Source organism: Neolamprologus brichardi, chromosome 3 (assembly GCF_056152115.1).
Source record: "Neolamprologus brichardi isolate AB-2024 chromosome 3, ASM5615211v1, whole genome shotgun sequence".
In the NCBI taxonomy this organism is placed as follows: domain Eukaryota; kingdom Metazoa; phylum Chordata; class Actinopteri; order Cichliformes; family Cichlidae; genus Neolamprologus; species Neolamprologus brichardi.
This window is the reverse complement of record NC_142106.1, coordinates 15,977,618-15,997,774: the sequence shown is the minus strand read 5'-3', so window position 1 is coordinate 15,997,774 and position 20,157 is coordinate 15,977,618. Positions and strand designations below refer to the sequence as shown.

Sequence of the window (20,157 nt, the reverse complement as noted above, 5' to 3'; positions counted from 1 at the left end):
CTCACCTCGACTCCCACTGTAGAAGGGGTTTGTCAGTGGCAGGGACACCAGTCTCATTGGGTCTCTTCCCATCATCCCTCCATCATTCTTGTGCAGCCCAAATGTCCCGTTTCCTCCGTTCCCTCCTCCTCCCTGACTACCTCTGGTGCCGCACTTCCGGCCAGCTGCACCTCCGTCTTTGACACCCGCTGGTTTGGCCAGCGTCACCTCCACAGCGACTCCGTCGATCTGGGCTCCGTTCATGAGGCTGAGCGCGGTGAGGGCGTCGCTGCGAGAGCGGTAGTGGACGAAGGCGTAGTCGGTGAGCTTCTTGACTCTCTCCACGCAGCCCGGCTTGAAGCGGGAGAACTCCTGACGAAGAGTTTCCTCCGACGTCTCCAGCATGAGGTTTCGCACCTGAAGTACAAACGAGAGTTAGTTTAAGTGGCTGCTCAGGCTTTGAAAGCAGAGAATGAAATAAAACACACAGCAGACAGACAATACAGATCACTTTTATTCCTGGTAACCATGTCCGAACAGCAGCAGGAACAACCCAAAGGTTGTTTATGGCACCAAAAAAATGTTGTGATTTCACATTTTTAGTCAAACCTTTTCAAAAATGATCAAACAAAAGGCGTGTGGCATTACATGTCCTCGTTGATCTCACCACTTTTTGACCCAGAACCATTTTATTTGTCAGGATTTCACCTGACGAAGTGAAAACTGTCATGTGACCTCAAAAGGTCACATGACAGCATGGTCTCAACCCCCGGTGATGATAATGGCAAAAAGCCTTTTTTCACACATTGTGGGTCATGTGATCGATAGAGGGTTAACAGCCACCTAAGAGGAGAACCTCAACTACAGTTTAAACTCCACCTTTTGGTTTCAGAACTGAAAGCGCCTCTTGGGTGGGAGTAGAAACGTCTTCACGAACTTAAACAAGTCCAGCTGCCTTCTATTATTTTTTTAAGCTCTTAAGGAGCCAGTGTTGGGCAGTTTCTCACTCACTATGTGTTAACAGACCTCTCTGTATTGAATCATATCTGTTATTAACCTCGGTCTCTCTTCCACAGCATGTCTTTTATCCTGTCTTCCTTCTCTCACCCCAACCGGTCGCAGCAGATGGCCGCCCCTCCCTGAGCCTGGTTCTGCTGGAGGTTTCTTCCTGTTAAAAGGGAGTTTTTCCTTCCCACTGTCACCAAAGTGCTTGCTCATAGGGGGTCATATGATTGTTGGGTTTTTCTCTGTATCTATGAAGCGCCTTGAGGCGACTTTTGTTGTGATTTGGCGCTATATAAATAAAATTGAATTGAATTGAATTGTTAGGAGAAGCTGGCTGAGATATGCACCTACATTTTCAGGTCTGGTCAACTAACTGTGACCAGACCAAGTTAATTCTGGGCTTAGACCCAGAATTAGCTGGAAAGATTATTTCTGGAAATTCCTCGGAAACTCCCAGGAGGAACTCAACTGGAAATGGTGTCAATTAAATCACCAGAATAACAAAATAAATCCAGACAGGCAGAAAGTGCTGGGAGTTTAGCTGAAGAGCCAGACAGGAAGTAGATTTGCTCACTAACCGTTTATCAATACAGGACACTAGGTTGCCTAGGTAACCCTGTAAAGTATTTATTGCCCTGCCAATCAGCGGTACCCAGTTGCTTGCCTCGAAGCTGAGAAATCATTTAATTGATTTCCCATCATCTCTGCTCGCCGCGTTGCTTCTGTTTGCTTCCTTTTGGTCTCGTGTGTTGAGTACAGATGAATTTAAATGTTTTATTTTGTGCATTTTTCTATTCAATACAAACAAATCACAACCGCAGTTGCCTCAAGGTATTTTATATTGTGAGGTAGGGACCCAACAATATTACAGAGAAAGGCTCCTGTATGTTTAGTGTCGGCAGCTTTTGTGGCTCTGCTATTTTCTAGCAGCTCGATGGTGTTTTAGAGCAGCTTAATTCAGAATAAAGCTGTTCCCTGTTTTTGTTGTCAGACAACTGCACAAGCATGAAACAGGCACACACACCCTCCCTGTTAAGACCTAAAAACAACTTATGGCAATAAACAAAGCCGAGACTTTGAAATGAGATAAAGGTGCTGGTCTATTACACCCCAAAATACAATTAAAAGCGAGTTCATGGCCTACTAACTAACAATTTGATTTATTTCTCATATTGAGTTTTGTTCATTAGGTTTGTAATTAGTTCCTTTTTGTGATCCCTCTCAGTCTCCGACTATGTGACTTTACTTCTGTTAAGTCAGCCCTCGCCAGTCAGTCATGTCTCTGTGTCTGTTTCCTTTTTGTCTGTCCCGCGTATTTATATATTTATATATTTGTCTCTCTTATGTTTCCTGTCTTGTTTTGATAGTCCCCATCTCAGTTCAGCTTCCCCGTCTCGTCAGTCAGATTTAGCTCACCTGTGTTCCCTGCTCCATCTCCCTGATGTCTGTCTGTCAGCGTGACTATTTCTGTTACTTTGCTCTGCTTTTTTATTTTGTCCAATTAGCCTTCTTGCCAGCGATAAACTTGTATATTTAGTTAAGCCCATCTACCAAGTCCTGCCACACAACTTTCCCATGACATGCACAGCAAACTCAGCCCAGTTTAATGCAGAGATGTGCATTAAACTTAATGGTACAATGATCGGGAACGTTTTGGTTGAGATTCCCTAGATGGAAGACCTGAACTGAAAACCAGCTCATTCGCCATGCATGCAGCAAACCAGCAGGATAAGCCTCAACTACCGTGGAGCTGCAGATTTATCCAGGAACAAGCTTTCTGTTTTGGACACGTGAGCTTCATCGAACTCCTTACAAACACCTTTAGAGTTTTAAAGATTTACTGTCTTTGTTCCAGCCGAACCAAAGCAGAAGACAGTGGAGCTGGTGACTGAACAGCATCCTGATTAGGGTCTTTGAAACTCCATCTAACACCAATGTTAGTGAAAAAGTCTTAACAAACTCAAGCAGTCACATTTTGTGCAGACGAACAGATCTGCTCGACTTCTCTCTAAACTTCATCGCTGTGGCTGATGAGAGGCAGAGTGAACAGAGCAGCTTCGAGCAGGTTTTCTCGAGTCGAGGGCTTGGTTTGCTAAAAATACCCCTCGCACTGTACATGCTGGCCTCGGATCACACCTCAGTGTTTCAGCCTCCTCAGTAATTGATCCCCTGGAGGGTGAACGGCTCCTTGCTGCTGCTCACCTTTGATCTGGGTGAGGCAGATGAGTGTTTCATGGGTTTCTGCCTGAACACACGCTGACCTCTGCTGCACAGCGCAACCTTCGTTACACTCGCTGAGGCCCGACTCGCTAAACCGAGGGTTGAAGTCAGGTTTAGGAAAGGATGGACTGTCGTAAACGATGCAGCCAGATCCAGGCCTGTTTCCACCAATCAGAGTTCAGCTACTTATCACCCTACATTAAATCTACGGTGACAAACATTAGTTCAGTTACTGGTTCTGTCGCTAGGTAACATTAACTAATGTAGCAACCAACAAACCAGCGAGGTGGTGTCACGTTCTGTACCGGCAAAAAGATGGCGCTAAACATGCTTTAGAAAATGTAAACACTTCTTTCTCACATCCAGCGTCACAGACGGTGTTAAATCCATGACAACAAGAGCACTTTAACAAACTTTATGTTTTTTATCATAACATGTTGCCATCGTTGTGATGTAGTAGGGCGTACATTGGACAGCTCTCTGTGTTTTCATATGATATATTACTCAACACGGTTCCTTGAAACTGTTTTTTCAAGGTTAACCTTAACCTTTAAACTTGCGGACACTACACTGCTAACACACAAACTAAACAAAAGAGTTATAAATCTACACGTGTGTGTTTGTGTGTGTGTGTACGTACATAAAGGACCCTAACACGCTGCATGACCTCCTCATCCACATCTTTCTCAGGCTCCGCCCAGTCGACCTGGATGGAGTGACCCCACAGCTGGAAAGTTCCTGCGGGACACAGCAGCATCACGTGACTGTAACACGGGGGTGCTGACGGTTTAAACCCGTCAATGAATGAACAACACGCACGCAGCTGGCTCTCCGCTGGCAGGACACACACACAATAAGGGTGGCTGTTCAAAAGAGGAAGTTTTCACGTTGCTCTCAGCGGGTGAAGCTCCTCTTCCTCCTGATTAAACTTCCTGTTTCACACCATTATGATTCTCATTTTAAATCTCACTTTCATTAAAAAAAAATTTTCAAAGGGAACAAAAACCTTTTCATCTTTGTTTCCCTTCTAAAGTTGCTGCTGATAACCTCGGCTTTATACCTTCAGTTTCCTGTAGCTGCACTGAATCAACACCTGCTTGACAGGTGTCCGACTCCACCGTGCAGGAAATCTGCAGGAGCAGCAGTTTGAAGATAAAATAAGCAGCTGGGGAACATGTTTGTGGTTAATCCGGTGAATCGATTGACTGAAGGATCAATGTCCAATGCAGCCCAGGGACTGAGACAGGAGGGAACCGATAGCTTAATGGAAACAGCTAGCTGAACCTCCGGACAGCAGCGCAAACTCATTGGGAGGGGAAAGGAGGCACTGCAGGGGTGTTCTCATACTCACGGCTCAGTTATCCAACATGATTAACACTGTTAGAGCCACAGAACGTGATTTTTTCCAAAGTTTGAGCTTTAAATATGAGTAAAACTGAAAAATAAAGACAAAAGAAAAAAAAAAAAGAGGCGGTGGTGAACAAAGCAGCCACATGGAGCCTTCAATAACACCCTCTGCACACAGCTGGGTTACACCTGTGGGCACTTACAGTGTTTGGTTCAATGGTCAGTGAGATGCAGAAACTGCACGCGTGCTATTATCTGCACAATGTGTATTTTCTCTGATTTTCAGTTTCAAATTTCCAGACTGTCTTATTTAATCCACTTAACGTACATAATTCACTGACTTACTGCACATAATGTCCTCCTGTATAAATCCACTTAATGTATCGTGTGTCAGGATACAGTCCACTGAGTGTCGCACTTATATAACTATGCATGTGACAGATAAATAATCTTGGTCATGACCTCTATTACCAGTCACTCCCCTTGTCTTTGCAGACCAAACTCATCAATACAAGGCACACCATCTGTCCTGCTTCAGATTCATAACAGCAGTGTGTTTCTGCAGTACTCTCGTATCACAGCAAAAAGGTTGTGGGTTCAAACCCATGTGGAGTTCTGAATGTTTCTTCTGCCGTTACAAAAAGCAAACATGCCGGGTTGGGTTGTTTTCTCTCTTACATCATCGCAGCACTCAGAGCGGCTGGAGCTCCAGTTTCCTTCATTGCTCTGTTTTTGTGATTTTGGTGCTTAAAGGACTCGAGCACTCCTGTGGATTCTACATCAGTGAACTCACTGCTCACTCTTCTGCTGGTTAAGCGATCAGAGCTTTGGAAGCTGCTGTCTTTCCTCTATAAACCCTCAGACCCAGAGGTCAGTCTGTGCTGCCCTCTGCTGGACGCTGAGAGGAACTGAGTCAGCTCAAAGGCTGCAGGTGCACACGTGTGACTCAGCACAGTGAAAACAAACAGTGGACACACAGCTGTCTTCAAAGGTTAGGAAGGAAACACGTGGAGGAGGAGGAGGAGGAAGGCTACCTGGAATGAGCTTCCTGCGAGCCATCGCTGCAGCTTTGTGGGACTCGTACTCCACAAAGGCAAAACCTCGATTTCTGTTCTTATCTGTGGTGCTCGGGTACACGATCGCATCCACCACGCCGTCCGTCACCTGGACACATAGACGCAGAGGGGGAGGAGCAGAAACTGAGATCTGAGAGACACACATTGCTTCAGAGAAGACAGCAAACAGTAATACAGGACGAGTGAAAGGAATCATCTGATTTTAAAGTGCCTTAACTTTTCCTGTTAGAAAGCTTTTTAAAACATAATATATATATATTATGTTTTAAAATCATGAAATTCACAAACCAGCTCCATAAAAGTAGAACAGGAGGCGTCCTGCACAGATGTGACTCCCATCAAAAACCCACAGTGTCAAACTAACAGACGGCCAGTGGGCTGCTCTGCTCTCTTTTAACATGACATTTACAAACAAATATCTATAGGGGACCCATCTTTTTACTGAATATTTTCAGCTATTGTTTCAGGTTTTTCATCAAAGACGGAGAGGAGGAGGAGCAGGTGGAGGAAGCTGCCGAGCAGCAGATCAATCATTACTGAATTAAACAGCAGCTGTGCAGAGAGCGGACAGCTGAGCCTCAAACTGAGAGGTGACAGCGAAACTCTGCAAAGAAGCGAAGCTTCCACAGTGAGGACACATTAAAGCTGCAGAGCAGGACAGACTGAATCTGAAATGATCCATCTGCTACCTGTAAGACTTTAACTTAGACCATCTTCTTCCTCTTACAGCGGTCTGACCCTCCTCCATTTCCATTAGCAGTGATGAGGAATAAGTTTGGACCCAATGATGGAAACCAGGAACTGTGGGTCAGTGAGTGAGTCTGTTTTACCTTCTTCATCTCCTCGATGATCTCGTCCTTCCTCTTATCTTTGGGGATGGAGCCGATGAAGAGGCGGCAGTTGTCCAGACTCACGCACACGCCGATGAACTTCCCCGGGCGCACCTCGTAGTTGTCCAGCATCTGGATGGCTCTCTGCGCTGCTTCTCTGGAGCACAGAAACACTCGTTTTTAAGCTCCTTGCACAGGTTTCACTTCACTGGACTGCTTTTACCAATAAGAAAAAATAAATGAACATATACTGAGTGTGACGTGACTCAAAATGCCTGTCCTACACATATAAACATGGTTGGGCCCCATATAGTAACGTTATCTGCATCCACCTGAAAAACAAACGCAAGAGTCAAAGAAAACTGAGGGAGACGAGCGACCTGTCGGTGTACATGACGAAGGCGTAGCCGCGGTTCTCTCCGCTGAACTCCATCATCAGTCTGAACTCGTAGATCCTCCCGGCTTTCTCGAACAGCGGCACCAGGTCATCCTCGTACATGTCTCTGGGAATCTTCCCAACGAACACCTCACAACCCCGCGGGGGGGCGGGACCCTCCCAGCCTGTACCACAGACACAGCGTCAGCTGATCAAAGCCTTCATATTCATAAACATTTCTATCACTTATTTGATCAGATTAGGAGGTATTTCTGGGATTTCTACTGGGATTTTCGACTTTTTAATTAGGAGCTTAAGTAAAAATATTATTATTATTATTAAAATATGTGGAGTGGAACAGATGCTGCTGCAGGTATTTTTGACAGCTGTGCAGATTACAGCAAATCTGATAAACTGAAAGCAGCATAAATTTAAAAAATGAATGCATGACTTACAAAAAAAAAAAGTTTATGTAACAAAACCATATAATTTTTTTTAATTTAATAATTGAAATATATTGAAATACTAAAATTAAAACTTAAATAAGATATATTAAAATCAGTAAACTAAAGTGTCAAAATAAAATTTAGAATATATAAATAATAATTTATTATTGAATTAACTTTTTAATTAAAACAATAATTCACATTTGTAAAAGTAAAGAAAATTAAATGTGCAAAAATAAATTATTTGAAACTCATTAAAGCAAAATGAATATATAAAAGACTTATTTATCTGTAAGTTAAACGAGTACTGTATACTAAAAATAAAATCACCAAATCAAAAGAACAGGATGCAAAAATATTTCAGTTTTACACAAATACAATGAACTGTAATAAAGAACAATATCATCAGTTATTTAAAAAAAGCGCAAATAATTAAAATTAGTGAATTCAAATGTATTCCTTAATAAAAAATAAAATAGTTTTAATGAAAACAAAGTCCACAGTGTCCCCTCTGATCTCTGCTTCACATCTAGCCAGGGAGCCACCTTGGTACCTGCCCCTCTCATACACATCTGTTTTGACACAAATGGGACTCCACAGCTACCCGGGGCTGTTGTTTGTTTCTTTTACTTGTGTCGCAGGTTGACATACCTGGAGGTGGACCTCCGTACTTCCTCTGCCCGTTCTCCTGCACCATGTTGTAGCCCGTCTTATCGATCAGGGACAGCAGAGCCATCTCTTTAGCACAGATCACCTTTAAGTCCTCCTCCATCACCAGCGGCCTCGCCTCTTCACCCGAGTCCGAGTCAACGTCTCCCTCCCTGGGATCCTCTGTCCGACAAACAGCTGGGTTACCTGCCAGCTCAGGTGAGACTGCAACACTCATAAATTGAACCCGAGGATGATGTGAACTTTTAGTGTCTTATAATTGATTTTACTCTCTTGAAAATATTTTATCTGTGCTTTTTGCCTGTTTTCTAAGTCACCGTATATAACCTAAAGCCGCTATAAAAGCTAAACTAGCTTTCATTCGCTTTTGTAGTTTATTTTTCACTTTCAAGCGTTCACTTCACATCTTAACGCCAAACAGCAACATTTAACACTAATACTTTCTTTCTAAACTGCTCGTGTGTAGCTAACTTTATTCGTTTAAAGCTTAAAAGCAGCCAACGATCTGCTGCTAACTCAGCAAGCCGTCATGCTAGCAGTTCCGAGATATAACTTAAACTTTCTCTTCTTCCGACCGTTTTTAAACCATTAAACCATGATAATGAAACTTTATTTTGGGTCGGATAAAATCTTACCGCTTCTTTCCAGCGCCATTTCCTGTCACAGTGAAATAAAACCCTCCCGTTCCCGGACGATGCTGCGCTCTTCATCAACGACTCACCGAGAAAAGAGGCCGTGCCAACCTGACACCTGTGAGTGACAGGAAGCTGGCCTCCCGTCACCCAATCACAACGTTCCTCTGTATAGGCGGGGCAACAGAAATAAAATAAAAAAAATATCTAATAAAACAAAATAAAATCTTAAAGTATGACCCTGAACTTTGGAAATTGTTTAAAAAAATTATTATTATTATTATTATTATTATTATTATTATTATTATTATAAATTAATATACCCCTCCAAAAATCTAAATGTGATTTTATTTACATTAAAAAAACAAATAAACTATAACACCAATGAAACGAAATAGGAGCAATAAAAAAATAACAAAATACTTAATAAAATGTAAACGAAGCATGTGTAAAATAATTTTGGAATAATTTTCAAATAAAAACAAAAAATAATAAAATGACACAAAACCATATACTAATTATGTTATGTTAATATATTTGCTTTTTGAACTAAAATTGTGATTAAAGCAGATCTACACTTGAAGTAACCTGGAAAAGACAGAGACTCAAGTCTGCTGAATTAAAATAAAAATTTATTTAATATATGACTTGAACATACAAGAAATAAGGCAAACGTATTTTTCTTGTTCTCCTAGACTCCAAACATTTTTCTCTTGGTGATGACTCAGATTAAAAGTCTGTAAAAATGCCAGGACTCAACACTTATTGAACTTTAAATATTTTATTAAATTTTTCTTTTTGAATGTTTTGTTGGTCAGGGGGCAAATTTCTGCAAGTTTGAATGACTGGTTTTTCTTCATGAGGCCATCCAGATGAGGAAAGGCAGTATAACAGCCAGTAGCACAGAGCACAGACTCACAGCCTGCAGGTAAAGCACCAAACACAGTGCCAGCACTGCCGCTGACTTGGCAACACGCTGACTCAGTAGCAGCTTCCTCATCGTCTTACAGAACTGATGAGGAGAAGAAGAAGAAAGGCAAAACCATCTATTATAGTGATGGTAATTTAAAACCCTTAATCTGCTCATCTTATAGTGTGAGGAAAGAAATACACTGACATCTATAGGGGGCAAATGTTCAGTTTATATTTTGTTTTGCATTTTCCCAGTGTCACAGTCACAAGCCTAACTTTAGACACACCTGTTTAACTGCACTTTGACAAAAATATCTAATCGGCCAATCACATGGCAGCAGTTGAGTGCATTTAGGGCCATGATCAACCTGCTGAGCATCCGAATGGGGAAGAAAGATGATTTAAAATGATTTAAGTTGATTTGTTGGGTGTTTCAGAAACTGGTGATCTGCTGGGATTTTCTCACACAACTGGGATTTTCTCTGCAAAACATTCTTGTTTTGCAGAGACTTTTTTTTCACTCCGTGTGAAAATGCCTGGTTGATGTCAGAGGTCAGAGGTCAGAGAGTGTCTGGTTTGACTGATAGCAAAGCAACAGTAACTCAAATAACCACTCCATGCAACCAAGATATGTAAAAGGCCAACAGCAGCAGATAACTGCACCAGGGGTGTCACTCCTGTCAGCTAAGAACAGAAAACTAAACATACAGTTTGCACAGGATCACCAAAAACAGAACACTGGACAACAGAAGATTTGAAAAATGCTTCTTGGTCTGATGAGTCTCCATTTCTGCTGCAGCATTCAGATAGTAGAGTCAGAATTTGCTGTAAACAGCATGAATCCATCCTGCCTTGTAACAACAGTTCAGGCTGCTGCCGGTGGTGTAATGATGCTGAGGATTTTTTTAAACCTACAGCCCATCTGAGTATTGCTGCTGACCATGTCCATCCCTTCTTGTACCCATCTTCCTGATGAATAGTTGCCCCTAACATGCCACAAAGCTCAAATCATCTCAAACTGGTTTCTCAAACATGACGATGAGTTCGCTAAATTGAAATGGCCTCAAAGGTCACCGGATCTATTTGGGACCTTTGGGAAGTAGTAGAACTGCTCATCATGGATGCTCAGCTGACAAATGTGCAGCAACTGTGTGACGACATCATGTCAATATGGACCCGAACCTCAGAGGAATGTTTCCAGCACCTTATTTAATCTGGACCACTAAGAATTAAGATGGCTCAGAAGGCCCAACCCAGTACTAGCAACGTATACCTAATAAATTGGCCAGTGAGTGTGTGTTCTTTTGGACTGCAGTGCAGTTTAAAATCAGCACCGTGTTTCCACTAGATGGAGTAGTTGCACAGTAATCTGGTTTTCATGGCTTTACATTTGTAGACAGTCACTTCTAAAACAAGTGAAAACCACCCACAACACATGCTTTTGTGCTTGTTTATCAGCTGACCGATAAATTGTCTAATCTTAAAGGTACTGCCATGCTACCACGCAGCTGTCTTTAATGACAACTTTCACTTTTTTACAAGTCTTCTATCCAAATGACGTTCTTTAAGCCGCTTTGCTCTTTTTAAATTTCACTTTAATTGCCACACTTGTCGTCCTCCAGTTCATGCACTGCCTCCTTTCACGATTATGGTTTTAATCGCATGCTGCAATCAGACGGCCTCGGAACAATGCTGCAACAACAAAAGAGCTTTCACTCAGGGCCTGTTGCTGCAACAGGGAGGCTTAACCCTATTAAAGAGGCAGGCTGGTCTGATCTGTGGTCAGTGTTAATCTGCAGCAGGAAACAACTGCTTCGCCGCTGAAGTGTGGGAAAGAAGCATGATCTGATGTGTGTTCACTGTTGGAGGAGCTGTTTGCTGTTCTTTCAGAGATTCTGAGCCTTAAGGTCAAAGTTTGGGTGAGAAGTTTTTACATGAGGATAGATTGTCCGATGGTTGTTTAAATGCATTCACTAATATGCTGTCGAGTGGCGCCCCCCTAGTGAAGAATGTCACACACTGGTATTGCAGACTGAAACCGATTGAAAGCAGCAGGTTAGCAATCTGTCTGCTTTTATAAAGTGCAATTATTTGCCAACCAGGAAGATGCAGGTAATCCAAATTGTGGATTACAGGTCTCCTGTGCATTTGCCTTGACATTAAAAAAGACCCCTAAGAGATTAAAGATGTTGGTGAACAGCTGGTTGACCAGATTGGTTGCTAAATATGAAGAAATTCAATGAAATTGCTAATTTCCCCTGATCACAAGCGCTTCAACTGCTATTTCAGCAGCTTAACTTCTTAATTCCATTTTTCATTTCCAAAGTCAGGATCAGGATTTGAATCCATGCCGCCCACTGAGGAGTTGGACCTTGAATGTTGAATTTTGTAGCATTTACCCATCCAGAGACGAACAAGTGGTGCCATTACAGCTGCTTTCAGTGCTTCCACATAAACTGAGGAGAACTACAATAATAAGTTAAGCTTTCTATCAGCTATAAAAGACAAACTGACAACAGTCGTGCAGTTGTGTGACTGATTTTCAAAATGTGACTTTAAGATGCATCTGTTAATAAGAAAAAAACACATTATCATCTCTAAGATCACCTGAAATGTCTGGAAGCTCATGACGGTGCCGTATCTGCAGTACATGACAAAGTGTTCACAGTTGTACCACAGCAGGCTGTAGGCCACTTCTCCCTGTAGCTTCTCTGCCCTTCTGGCCACATCCTCCCCTTTCAGCACTGCGTGGCTTAATACCTGCACACAGAAGAGAGCAGCCCGCATGTAAGTATGTTTGGGCAAGATCCCAAACCCCAGGTTTCCTCTGTGTGGGTGTGTGTTTGAATGTTTGATACAATGCTCAAGCACAGGAAAAAGTGTTTGTATGACTGTGTGAATAGGACTTGTAGTAGAAAAGCACTTTGAGGTCTCGGTAGTAGCAGAACAGTGATTAAGTGCTTGATTATAGGAAAGTGCTTTATATTCACAATTGTAGTAAAAAAAAAAAAACACTCAATTGTAGTAAAAAGGCACTTAATATTGGTGAAAAGCACCATATAAATACAAGAGTATAACCCTACGTTGCCTGCAGCTGTTGCCACATCTATAATCCCTTCAGATTAACATTTATTTAGAAGGTTAATTCCCAGTTTGGTGGCCAGAAACATTTGAAAGGAAACATCGTGTTCTCTCTTTTTCTCAGTTTAAAGCTATAAAAGGTGTTGCTTCACAGGCAAGTGTTTCTCTTTTTACTCACTAATTTGGATTAACCCAAGAGTGGGTTCATGTATATTAAGCCCACAGTCTAGCATAAAAATAGTATAAAAAATCCTTAAATGTAACTTTATGACATCTCATACCAATAAAGTGCCTTTGGGTGTATTACTATTTAGACTAAGGATTTATCAATAATAGAATAATGTGTTAAGTACTTTAATTATAAGATGTTAAAGAAGTTAAAATGTTTGTTTTGTCCTGATGTCACCTTATCCATAGGGTTGACCCGTATGTCTGCTCCATAGGCAAAGTCCTCTACTGAGTCCACCCTCACACTGCCACACTGAAGACACAAGACACGAGTTAGATCTCATTTACGACTGATTCTTTACCTGCTGTCATTTGATGTGAGAGAAAAAGCTGGTGCACCACTTGGTGTACCTTAGCCAGCACTCCAAGTAGGAGTCTGGTGTTGGAGACCATCTGACTGATCCGATACTGGTCACTGGAGATGACGGGCATGATGTCTGGGATGAAATGAGCTACTCTGTGGAAAGGAAAGGAGTCATGAAAAATAAATGGAAAGTGTGAGTCATTGGTGAGAAAGGAAGGAAAAACAGGATTTAAACCTTTGAACTGTTTCACTGATATTCTAGCTGTCTGTCACCCTTACCTGCCTCCACCCAGGTAAATCCCGAAGTGTATGAAGAGAGTCCTGGGAACCTCCAGCAGGTCTCCTCTGGTGAATATTGTGTCATATTTACTCTTCCTCTTCTCCCCTCCATGACACTCCGGCCCCTCTTCACTCTCCTTCTCTTTCTTCTTCTCTGCCGGTGGCTCGAATCCCGAGGCTGAGATAAAAAGCAGACCGAGAAGCGGCAGGGGAAACATGTCGAGAGGAGACCAAGGGGAAAGCGGAGCTGTCTGCGGTGTGGTTTTGTTCTGCTGGTGGGTGGGGCAGAGAGGGGATTAGAAACTGCTGGGAACCTTTAAGAGCCTTTTTGAGCAGCACACTCTACAGTCACGTTTTACATTGTTGACGTTGATCTCTAACAACATTTTAGAGTCTTAAATGTGATCAAAGATCCTTGCCTTGGTCACAAATAAACTTTAAAAACTTGATGCAGAATCTCAAACTTGATTTGAAACATAATCTTACCATCTGTCAGATAATATAAGCTGCAGCCATTGTTTCCATGTAGTTGTAGTTCCCACATGTCACCAACAGATGGAGGTAACAGTGTACCAATCCACAGAAGACTACGTTTATAATGAGAAACATGAGAAGCGTTGTATGAAGCAAAACACTTGGGACGATTTTAACAAGATTGAAAGTGGATATTTGGTGTGACCACCTTTATTCTTCAAACAGCCTGAATGTTCTATTGTAGTTTTTATAAGTAGTCTTGAGGAATAGTTCTCCAGACTTCCTGAAGGACATTCAAAGCTCTTCTTTGGATGCTGCCTGCCTTTCGTTCTGTTTTGTCAAGATGATCCCACACTGCTTCAGTAACGTTGAAGTCTGGACTCTGGGGAGGCCGATCCATGACTGATAGAGTTTCATTGTGTGTTTTTGTATCCAGGTATGCTTTTACTGCACCGGCAGCGTGTGTGTTTGGGATCACTGCTCTGCTGAAAAATGAAGCTGCTGCCAATCAGATGCTTTCCAGATGGTATTGCACGTTGGATCATACATTTTTATGTTGGACGCTACTTTTCATCACTTCATCAAAATCTCCAACGGCACTGAAATGCAGCCCCAAATGTTTCAGTGTTGAATCTCTTCACTTTGTCAGGTTTTTGCATTTCATTGGTAAAAATCATTTACAAGACTTAAAAATTCTAACGAAAGGAAAGTAGTTTTTCTAACTTTCACATCCTTGACTGACAGAAGAGCCTCGGAGACTCCAACAAGGGTGAAATTGACGATGTGGTTATGTGGCTGATAAGGAATACAAGATATGTTTGCTTCCATTTCCTTTATTTACATATAAAACACAGCACATTGTTACAAAGAGGTAAAAAATAATTCTGTACAAAAGCTTGTGACTGTTAGGAAACAATCAGGTCATGTAGACTATCTACAGACATTTACACACGAGCTTCACCTGGTTACAGTACTAAAAGGAACATTCAAACGGAGGGAAATTAAACGACTGACTTTTAAGACGGTCAAGATGGAAAGAGTTAATTTTTTTTTCAAGTCAATAAACCCTTCAGAACCGTATGTATGGTCTCAATAGAAAAATAAATAAGTCATCTTTGGTTCCTTTACCAGCACAACCTTTCACCTTGAGACATCATTAGTCAACCAAATTGCGTTGGAGACACAACATTTTTGAGTTTTGGTGAATTTTGAGCCTGTTGCTAATTCTGTTAACTACCCGTCTCCAGTTTTTCCTCTTTTTAAAAAAACAACAACAAAAAAACCCTGAAAAAATAAAAAGCAAGTTAAAATGTTTGCAGAAGACTACGTTCACACTGTTGGTCTTCCAATATGGCGGCTCAGTGAGCTCTGAACCAGCGGTAAGGCTTGAACGCTGACAGTAAGTGCAGCTCCAGGCGGCTCTTAGCTCGCCATCCACAGGGTGAAGGGGATGAGGAAGGCTGGCAGGGCGGTGCTGACGGATATTCCCATATAAGCCATGGAAAGGAGCCCTAGCATTGCTGTCAGCATGGCGTTTCGCTGGTCCCGGATCAGCAACTTCAGCCACTCGCAAAACTGGAGAGAGAGGACGAAAACGGGCACAAAATCAATTATGATCATATTAATAGAGCAGCTGAAGAGCTTTAAATGTGACAAGACAAATATAAACTCAGGATTAATTTTATTTCTCAGTGAACAGAGAGGAAAAAACCCGAATCAAATCAACGTGACACAGTTTTTAAAACCAGGGCAACTCCCCAAAACACTCAGCAGCTTTCCAAGGTGTAAAGCATGTAGGCTGGTTGGTCTTTAGGCCTTATTTGTTTTAAATTTACACCCAGTGATTCATTTAATACACAGATAAAACTATTGGACACGGGATAAGTTCACTTTATTCCCTCCCCCCAAAGACTAACCAGAAAGCTGAAATCAAAGAGCTTTTTATGGTTGATACAAATGAAGCAAAGCACCAGTCTTAAGACTTTCTCTAAGCCGACCTCTTGTAGCAGAATAACGACCATAATTGACCTGATGTTTATTTTTGTGAGGGGCCCTCAAAGGTCCTTTTAAGAGCTTCTGTTGGCCCCTAGCCCCCCTTGAAATGAACCTGTAGAGGCAGACTCTGAGGCTGCAGACAGGTCTGATGTTTAGGTTAGAGATTGCAGGAAGTGAAACCCGATCAGGGGAAAGTTTCTCTGCTGCAAGAGAGAAACCACAGTCTGTTCTTTATTCCTGCTGCGTTTAGCTTCAGTTTCATTATAAGATAGAATAATATTTTATATACAGCAAGAATTTTCATTTTGTATGTGTGTTCAGAAATGGATATATACATATATTTTTTTAATGTACAAGAAAATAAACTTTTAAATGTATTTTTCCTTTGTTTTTGTTTTTTAGCTGAGGAGCATTTACAGCTTTCTACCACTAGATGTCTCTCTTCTGCACATTGTGCAAGACAGCGCCCCCTGTGACGTTAACTGGTTTGCCTTTTTTTTTTCGCATGTAGGTCAAGTGCATTAGGCCCCGGTTCCACAGGCCTACAAACTGCTTGCCAACCACTGGTCGCTAGGGAAACTGTAGCTGTGTCCCAAAACTGCGTATATACTTTAACGGGGTTGGTGGCGTGAAATTGGTCGTAAAGATGTATTTGGTGGTGCACTAAAAACATCCTCGCGATTGACTTGGTCGCTAACTGATAGCTGCGGTCACCTGCAGTTTGTGTGAAAGATGCCGAGTTGTTATGACTCGCCAAGCAGTAGTGACACTGATAACGCAAACTGTAAATCAGGAATTATTGACCTTCAAAGTAAGAGCTGCCTTTTTTTTTTACGTGTGTGGGGTTTTTGCAGTAAGCCACAACTTTTACTGTGAGGGCGAATGTTCAGTTTTTTAAGTCACACGTTTTTAAAGATTCACTAAAGCTTAGAGTGTAAAATCTGTATTTAACGCTAACTATTGGCAACCATGGCAACCTTCCTCTAATGACCGCCCTTCAGCAACCTAGGGACCGTTTCATTGTGGGGTCTTTACCTTAGAATATAAAGCCCCTTTAGGAGACTATATAGATAAAATGAACCAAACTGAATAGACTGGAGGTTCCCAGGCGGTCGCTGACCGGTCACTAGGTGTGACTGAGGCACTGCTTAAACACGAACAAAGAAAAACAACAGAAAAATGTTTGCTGAGTTATCCTAGCTAGCAAGTAAACTGTTAGCTAAAAATAGCTTTGGTGCTCAAATAATAATAAATGATATTCCTGAGTGTTAAATACTCAATATATTAATTATCTGTCAGTTTTTTTGTTTGTTTTTGGTGCTTTTATGTCAAATGTAATGAACATTTCACTTCGAACTTTTTACTTTGAACTTAGATGTTCAGAGGAACTGGTGAAAATGGTGTAACATGCTAATAATCTGTTTTCTCATTAGCATTTTTTATTAGCACGGAGCATAAAGTAAAGCTGAGGCTGACTGGAGTGTCTCTAGTTTTTCAGATATTTGGACAAACCCAAAAGGACGGCACCAATCTGAACTCAAACAGAGTTGCTTCTGTGATGCCTAACCACAATCTGAATTAACCACAGAGAGGTCAGCTTTCTGATGTGCAGGAGCCTCTGCTGCATCATCATCATTATCATCATCAGAGCGTACCAGCCCAGATTCTGCTGCTGCCTTTTGGTTTCTGGCAGGCGACGCTGGTCTCAATGCAGCTCTTGTTCTCAGGACTTTTCCAAGGAGTGACCCAGATTTTCCTTTTCTGCTCAGAAGCAGCTTCACATTCACTTGGAAACAAAGGCAGAGAGCTGTAAATGTTGTTTTTAATGTCTGAAAATGAAGACTTAAACCTCTTGAATAAATCACTGCGGTGAACAGAGTTAGCTGTACAAAGAGGCCCCCCCCCCCCCCCCCCCCCACACACACACACACACACACACACACACACACACACACACACACACATACATTTTGGATGTGTTTTTATCCGTGATTATTGCTATTATGGCTTCTTTCCACTCCTCTCTTCTACTCTCTGTAGGACTTTTAAAGATCTGTGGACAGGAAATAAGTAGCAGCCAGACTAGAGCATGGCAGAACACAGTGAGCTGGTTCTACAGCAATAATAATAACTAACTACTGACTGTGTTTGTGAACCTATAAGCTGCAAACGATGCTGTGATCCTGTTTGCTGTGATTCATTTTATTTTTAGGCCACTTAAGTGATAAAAGCTGCTATGTTAAAGTAACGTCATTGCATTCAATCAATAATAATAATGTCATGTAGGTGACTATTTACTTTCAGTGTGTTTCACTGTGAAAACTGTTGTAATATTACTTCATCAGTCTAAACAGATGTCAAACATGCGGTTCGTGGTCTAGAATCAGCCCGGCAAAGGGTCCGATCTGGCAAAGTGGAGCTTTGAAAAGATGTAAAAACTGAAAAGGATGAGGGCACGAATCTTGTTCTATTTCCTCGTTAAAAATGTTTAATGACACCAGAGTTTGAGCTGTGAATGTCACCTGAGGTCTGAGTCAGTGTCACGTTTTCTGCCAGCACCCACAGCCATCTGCACCAAACTAGGTAACAGATAAAGAGTTCATATTCAAATCTTTTGTGGCCCCACATTTAAAAATCCAGCCTCAAGTTCACAAACCATCTACACATTCAAAATCTAATGACTGCTGTAAAAGAAAAGGAAAACAGGGCTTTGTTTACAGCCTTTTAAACACGCTTGGATGCACCTCAACTCCACATTCAAAACGTTGAGAATAAATAAAGATTTGCAGCAGAACAAACTGTTTCTGCTTACCGTGAATAAAATGTATCACTGTGAAGCATCAGTGCAGCCCTGTCACTGTCGCTCTGATGTTGCGCCAAAAATTACACTTAAACTGTCATAAATGACTTGTTGGCTTATAATCTGTTAAAATGTGTCACACATCTGTCATAAATGATACGGAGTCACTCTGAGTGTCAGTGACACCAAAAATGTGTTTTTTAAGATCGATCTGGCAAAGAGGGCAACAAACCTTGTGGCAAATATAACTTAAAGTTTGTTTACAGAACTTTAAAGTGTCAAAAAGGCCAGTTTTTTTTTTTAAATAATGGAAATACAACGACACATAAACAGAGCAGGTTCTCCTTCATCGATCCTGTTCACTGCGGTGTGTTTACCATCAGAAGGAGAGATATTAGATATAAAACACCCAGCAAACACGCCGCGTCGGTCTTGGGCTCGGGCTCACCTTGTCGGTCTGCAGGCTCTGCGCGGTGCCGTAGCGGCAGTAGGTGACGAAGTGCTCGCAGTTGTTCCATAGCAGGCTGTAGGCGACGGTGCCCACCAGCCGCTCCGCCCGCAGCGCCACCTCCTCCCCGGCCAGCGGGCTCTTGCGCACCGAGTGGTCCATGGCGTTCAGCAGGATCCCTGCGCCGTACGCGAAGTCCTCCACAGAGTCCACGCGCACGCTGGCGCGCTTCGCGATGACCCCCACCAGCAGCCGCGTGTTGGTCACCATCTCCTCGATCTGGCGGCTGTCGGCGTTCAGCGCCGGGAGGATGTCCGGGATGAGATGCGCCACCCGGTCGTCGCCCAGGTAGATGCCAAAGTGAGTGAAGAGAGTCCGGGGAACCTCCAGCAGGTCTCCCCGCTGGAACCGGTGAGAGGCTGAGGCGGGCTGCGGCGGTGAGTCTTCCCGGTCACAGCACTTGCTGGTGGGCGGCGGTTCTGCGCACTCTACGCCCAGAGGAGGCAACAGGCTGGAGAGCTTGATGTGTGCGAGGAGGAAGAGCTTCTCCAGGAGGAAGGTGAGCGTGTCCAGCATGGTGAAGCTGCAGTAAACCGGTCTGTGATCACTGATCTGCTTCTCTGTGGCCTTCTCTGCGAACAGCCACGAGTTTTCCTCCTCACTGTGGAGGGGAGGGGGCGTGACGTCATGACCGCAAAGAGAGGCTGCAAGTGAAAAGCGGGTGTGGGACTGGGAGAGGGGGGCAGAGATGGGGGGGGGGGGGGGGGGGGGGGGGGAGCTCTCAGGGATCTGCAGAGCGGCTGGGATAGGTTTGTGAGTCAGGTATGAGGCCACGGCAGAAAAGCAAAAACAGAACAGAGCTCAAACCGCAGAGCGTCGTCCTCCACCGCGTTCACCACCTCCACACCAGCCAAAAGGCAGAGTTCACAACTTTCTAGCACAGCCAAATGTGGCTCTCACACATTCATCACAACCACCTTCCTGGGAACTGTGCTGAGGTCACAGCTTTCCCAAAGTCACCAAATGGCCTAACACACACACAGGCAGAGTGAGCTG

The 20,157-nt window shown here is 42.8% G+C and overlaps 3 protein-coding genes across 4 annotated transcripts in view; all 3 read right to left on the bottom strand.

The window, feature by feature from the left end:
• Positions 1–8,681, bottom strand: part of rbm46 (RNA binding motif protein 46) — a 35,616-nt gene extending 26,935 nt beyond the window's left edge. The window contains exons 1-7 of one of the 2 annotated variants that reach the window (XM_087832653.1): positions 8,584–8,681; positions 7,931–8,152; positions 6,838–7,018; positions 6,458–6,614; positions 5,586–5,715; positions 3,845–3,942; positions 6–396 (exon numbers count right to left, since the gene is read on the bottom strand). In XM_087832653.1, coding sequence (XP_087688779.1) covers positions 6–396; positions 3,845–3,942; positions 5,586–5,715; positions 6,458–6,614; positions 6,838–7,018; positions 7,931–8,152; positions 8,584–8,602 — 1,198 coding nt within the window. In that variant the 5' untranslated portion in view covers positions 8,603–8,681. The remainder of the gene's footprint in view (positions 1–5; positions 397–3,844; positions 3,943–5,585; positions 5,716–6,457; positions 6,615–6,837; positions 7,019–7,930; positions 8,153–8,583) is intronic. The other variant, XM_087832659.1, reaches the window with a different exon arrangement.
• A 661-nt stretch (positions 8,682–9,342) lies between these two features.
• lratb.2 (lecithin retinol acyltransferase b, tandem duplicate 2) lies at positions 9,343–13,604 on the bottom strand. The gene is made up of 5 exons (XM_006806609.3): positions 13,385–13,604; positions 13,153–13,258; positions 12,980–13,054; positions 12,100–12,252; positions 9,343–9,592 (listed from the first exon to the last, which is right to left on the bottom strand). Exons 1-5 carry the CDS (start codon positions 13,600–13,602, stop codon positions 9,437–9,439), a joined length of 708 nt encoding a protein of 235 aa, XP_006806672.2. The 5' UTR covers positions 13,603–13,604; the 3' UTR covers positions 9,343–9,436.
• Positions 13,605–14,683: 1,079 nt separating this feature from the next.
• LOC102791375 (lecithin retinol acyltransferase b, tandem duplicate 1) lies at positions 14,684–19,750 on the bottom strand. Its single transcript, XM_006806608.3, has 2 exons — positions 19,102–19,750; positions 14,684–15,433 (listed from the first exon to the last, which is right to left on the bottom strand). Exons 1-2 carry the CDS (start codon positions 19,675–19,677, stop codon positions 15,281–15,283), a joined length of 729 nt encoding a protein of 242 aa, XP_006806671.2. The 5' UTR covers positions 19,678–19,750; the 3' UTR covers positions 14,684–15,280.
• Positions 19,751–20,157: the final 407 nt, after the last annotated feature.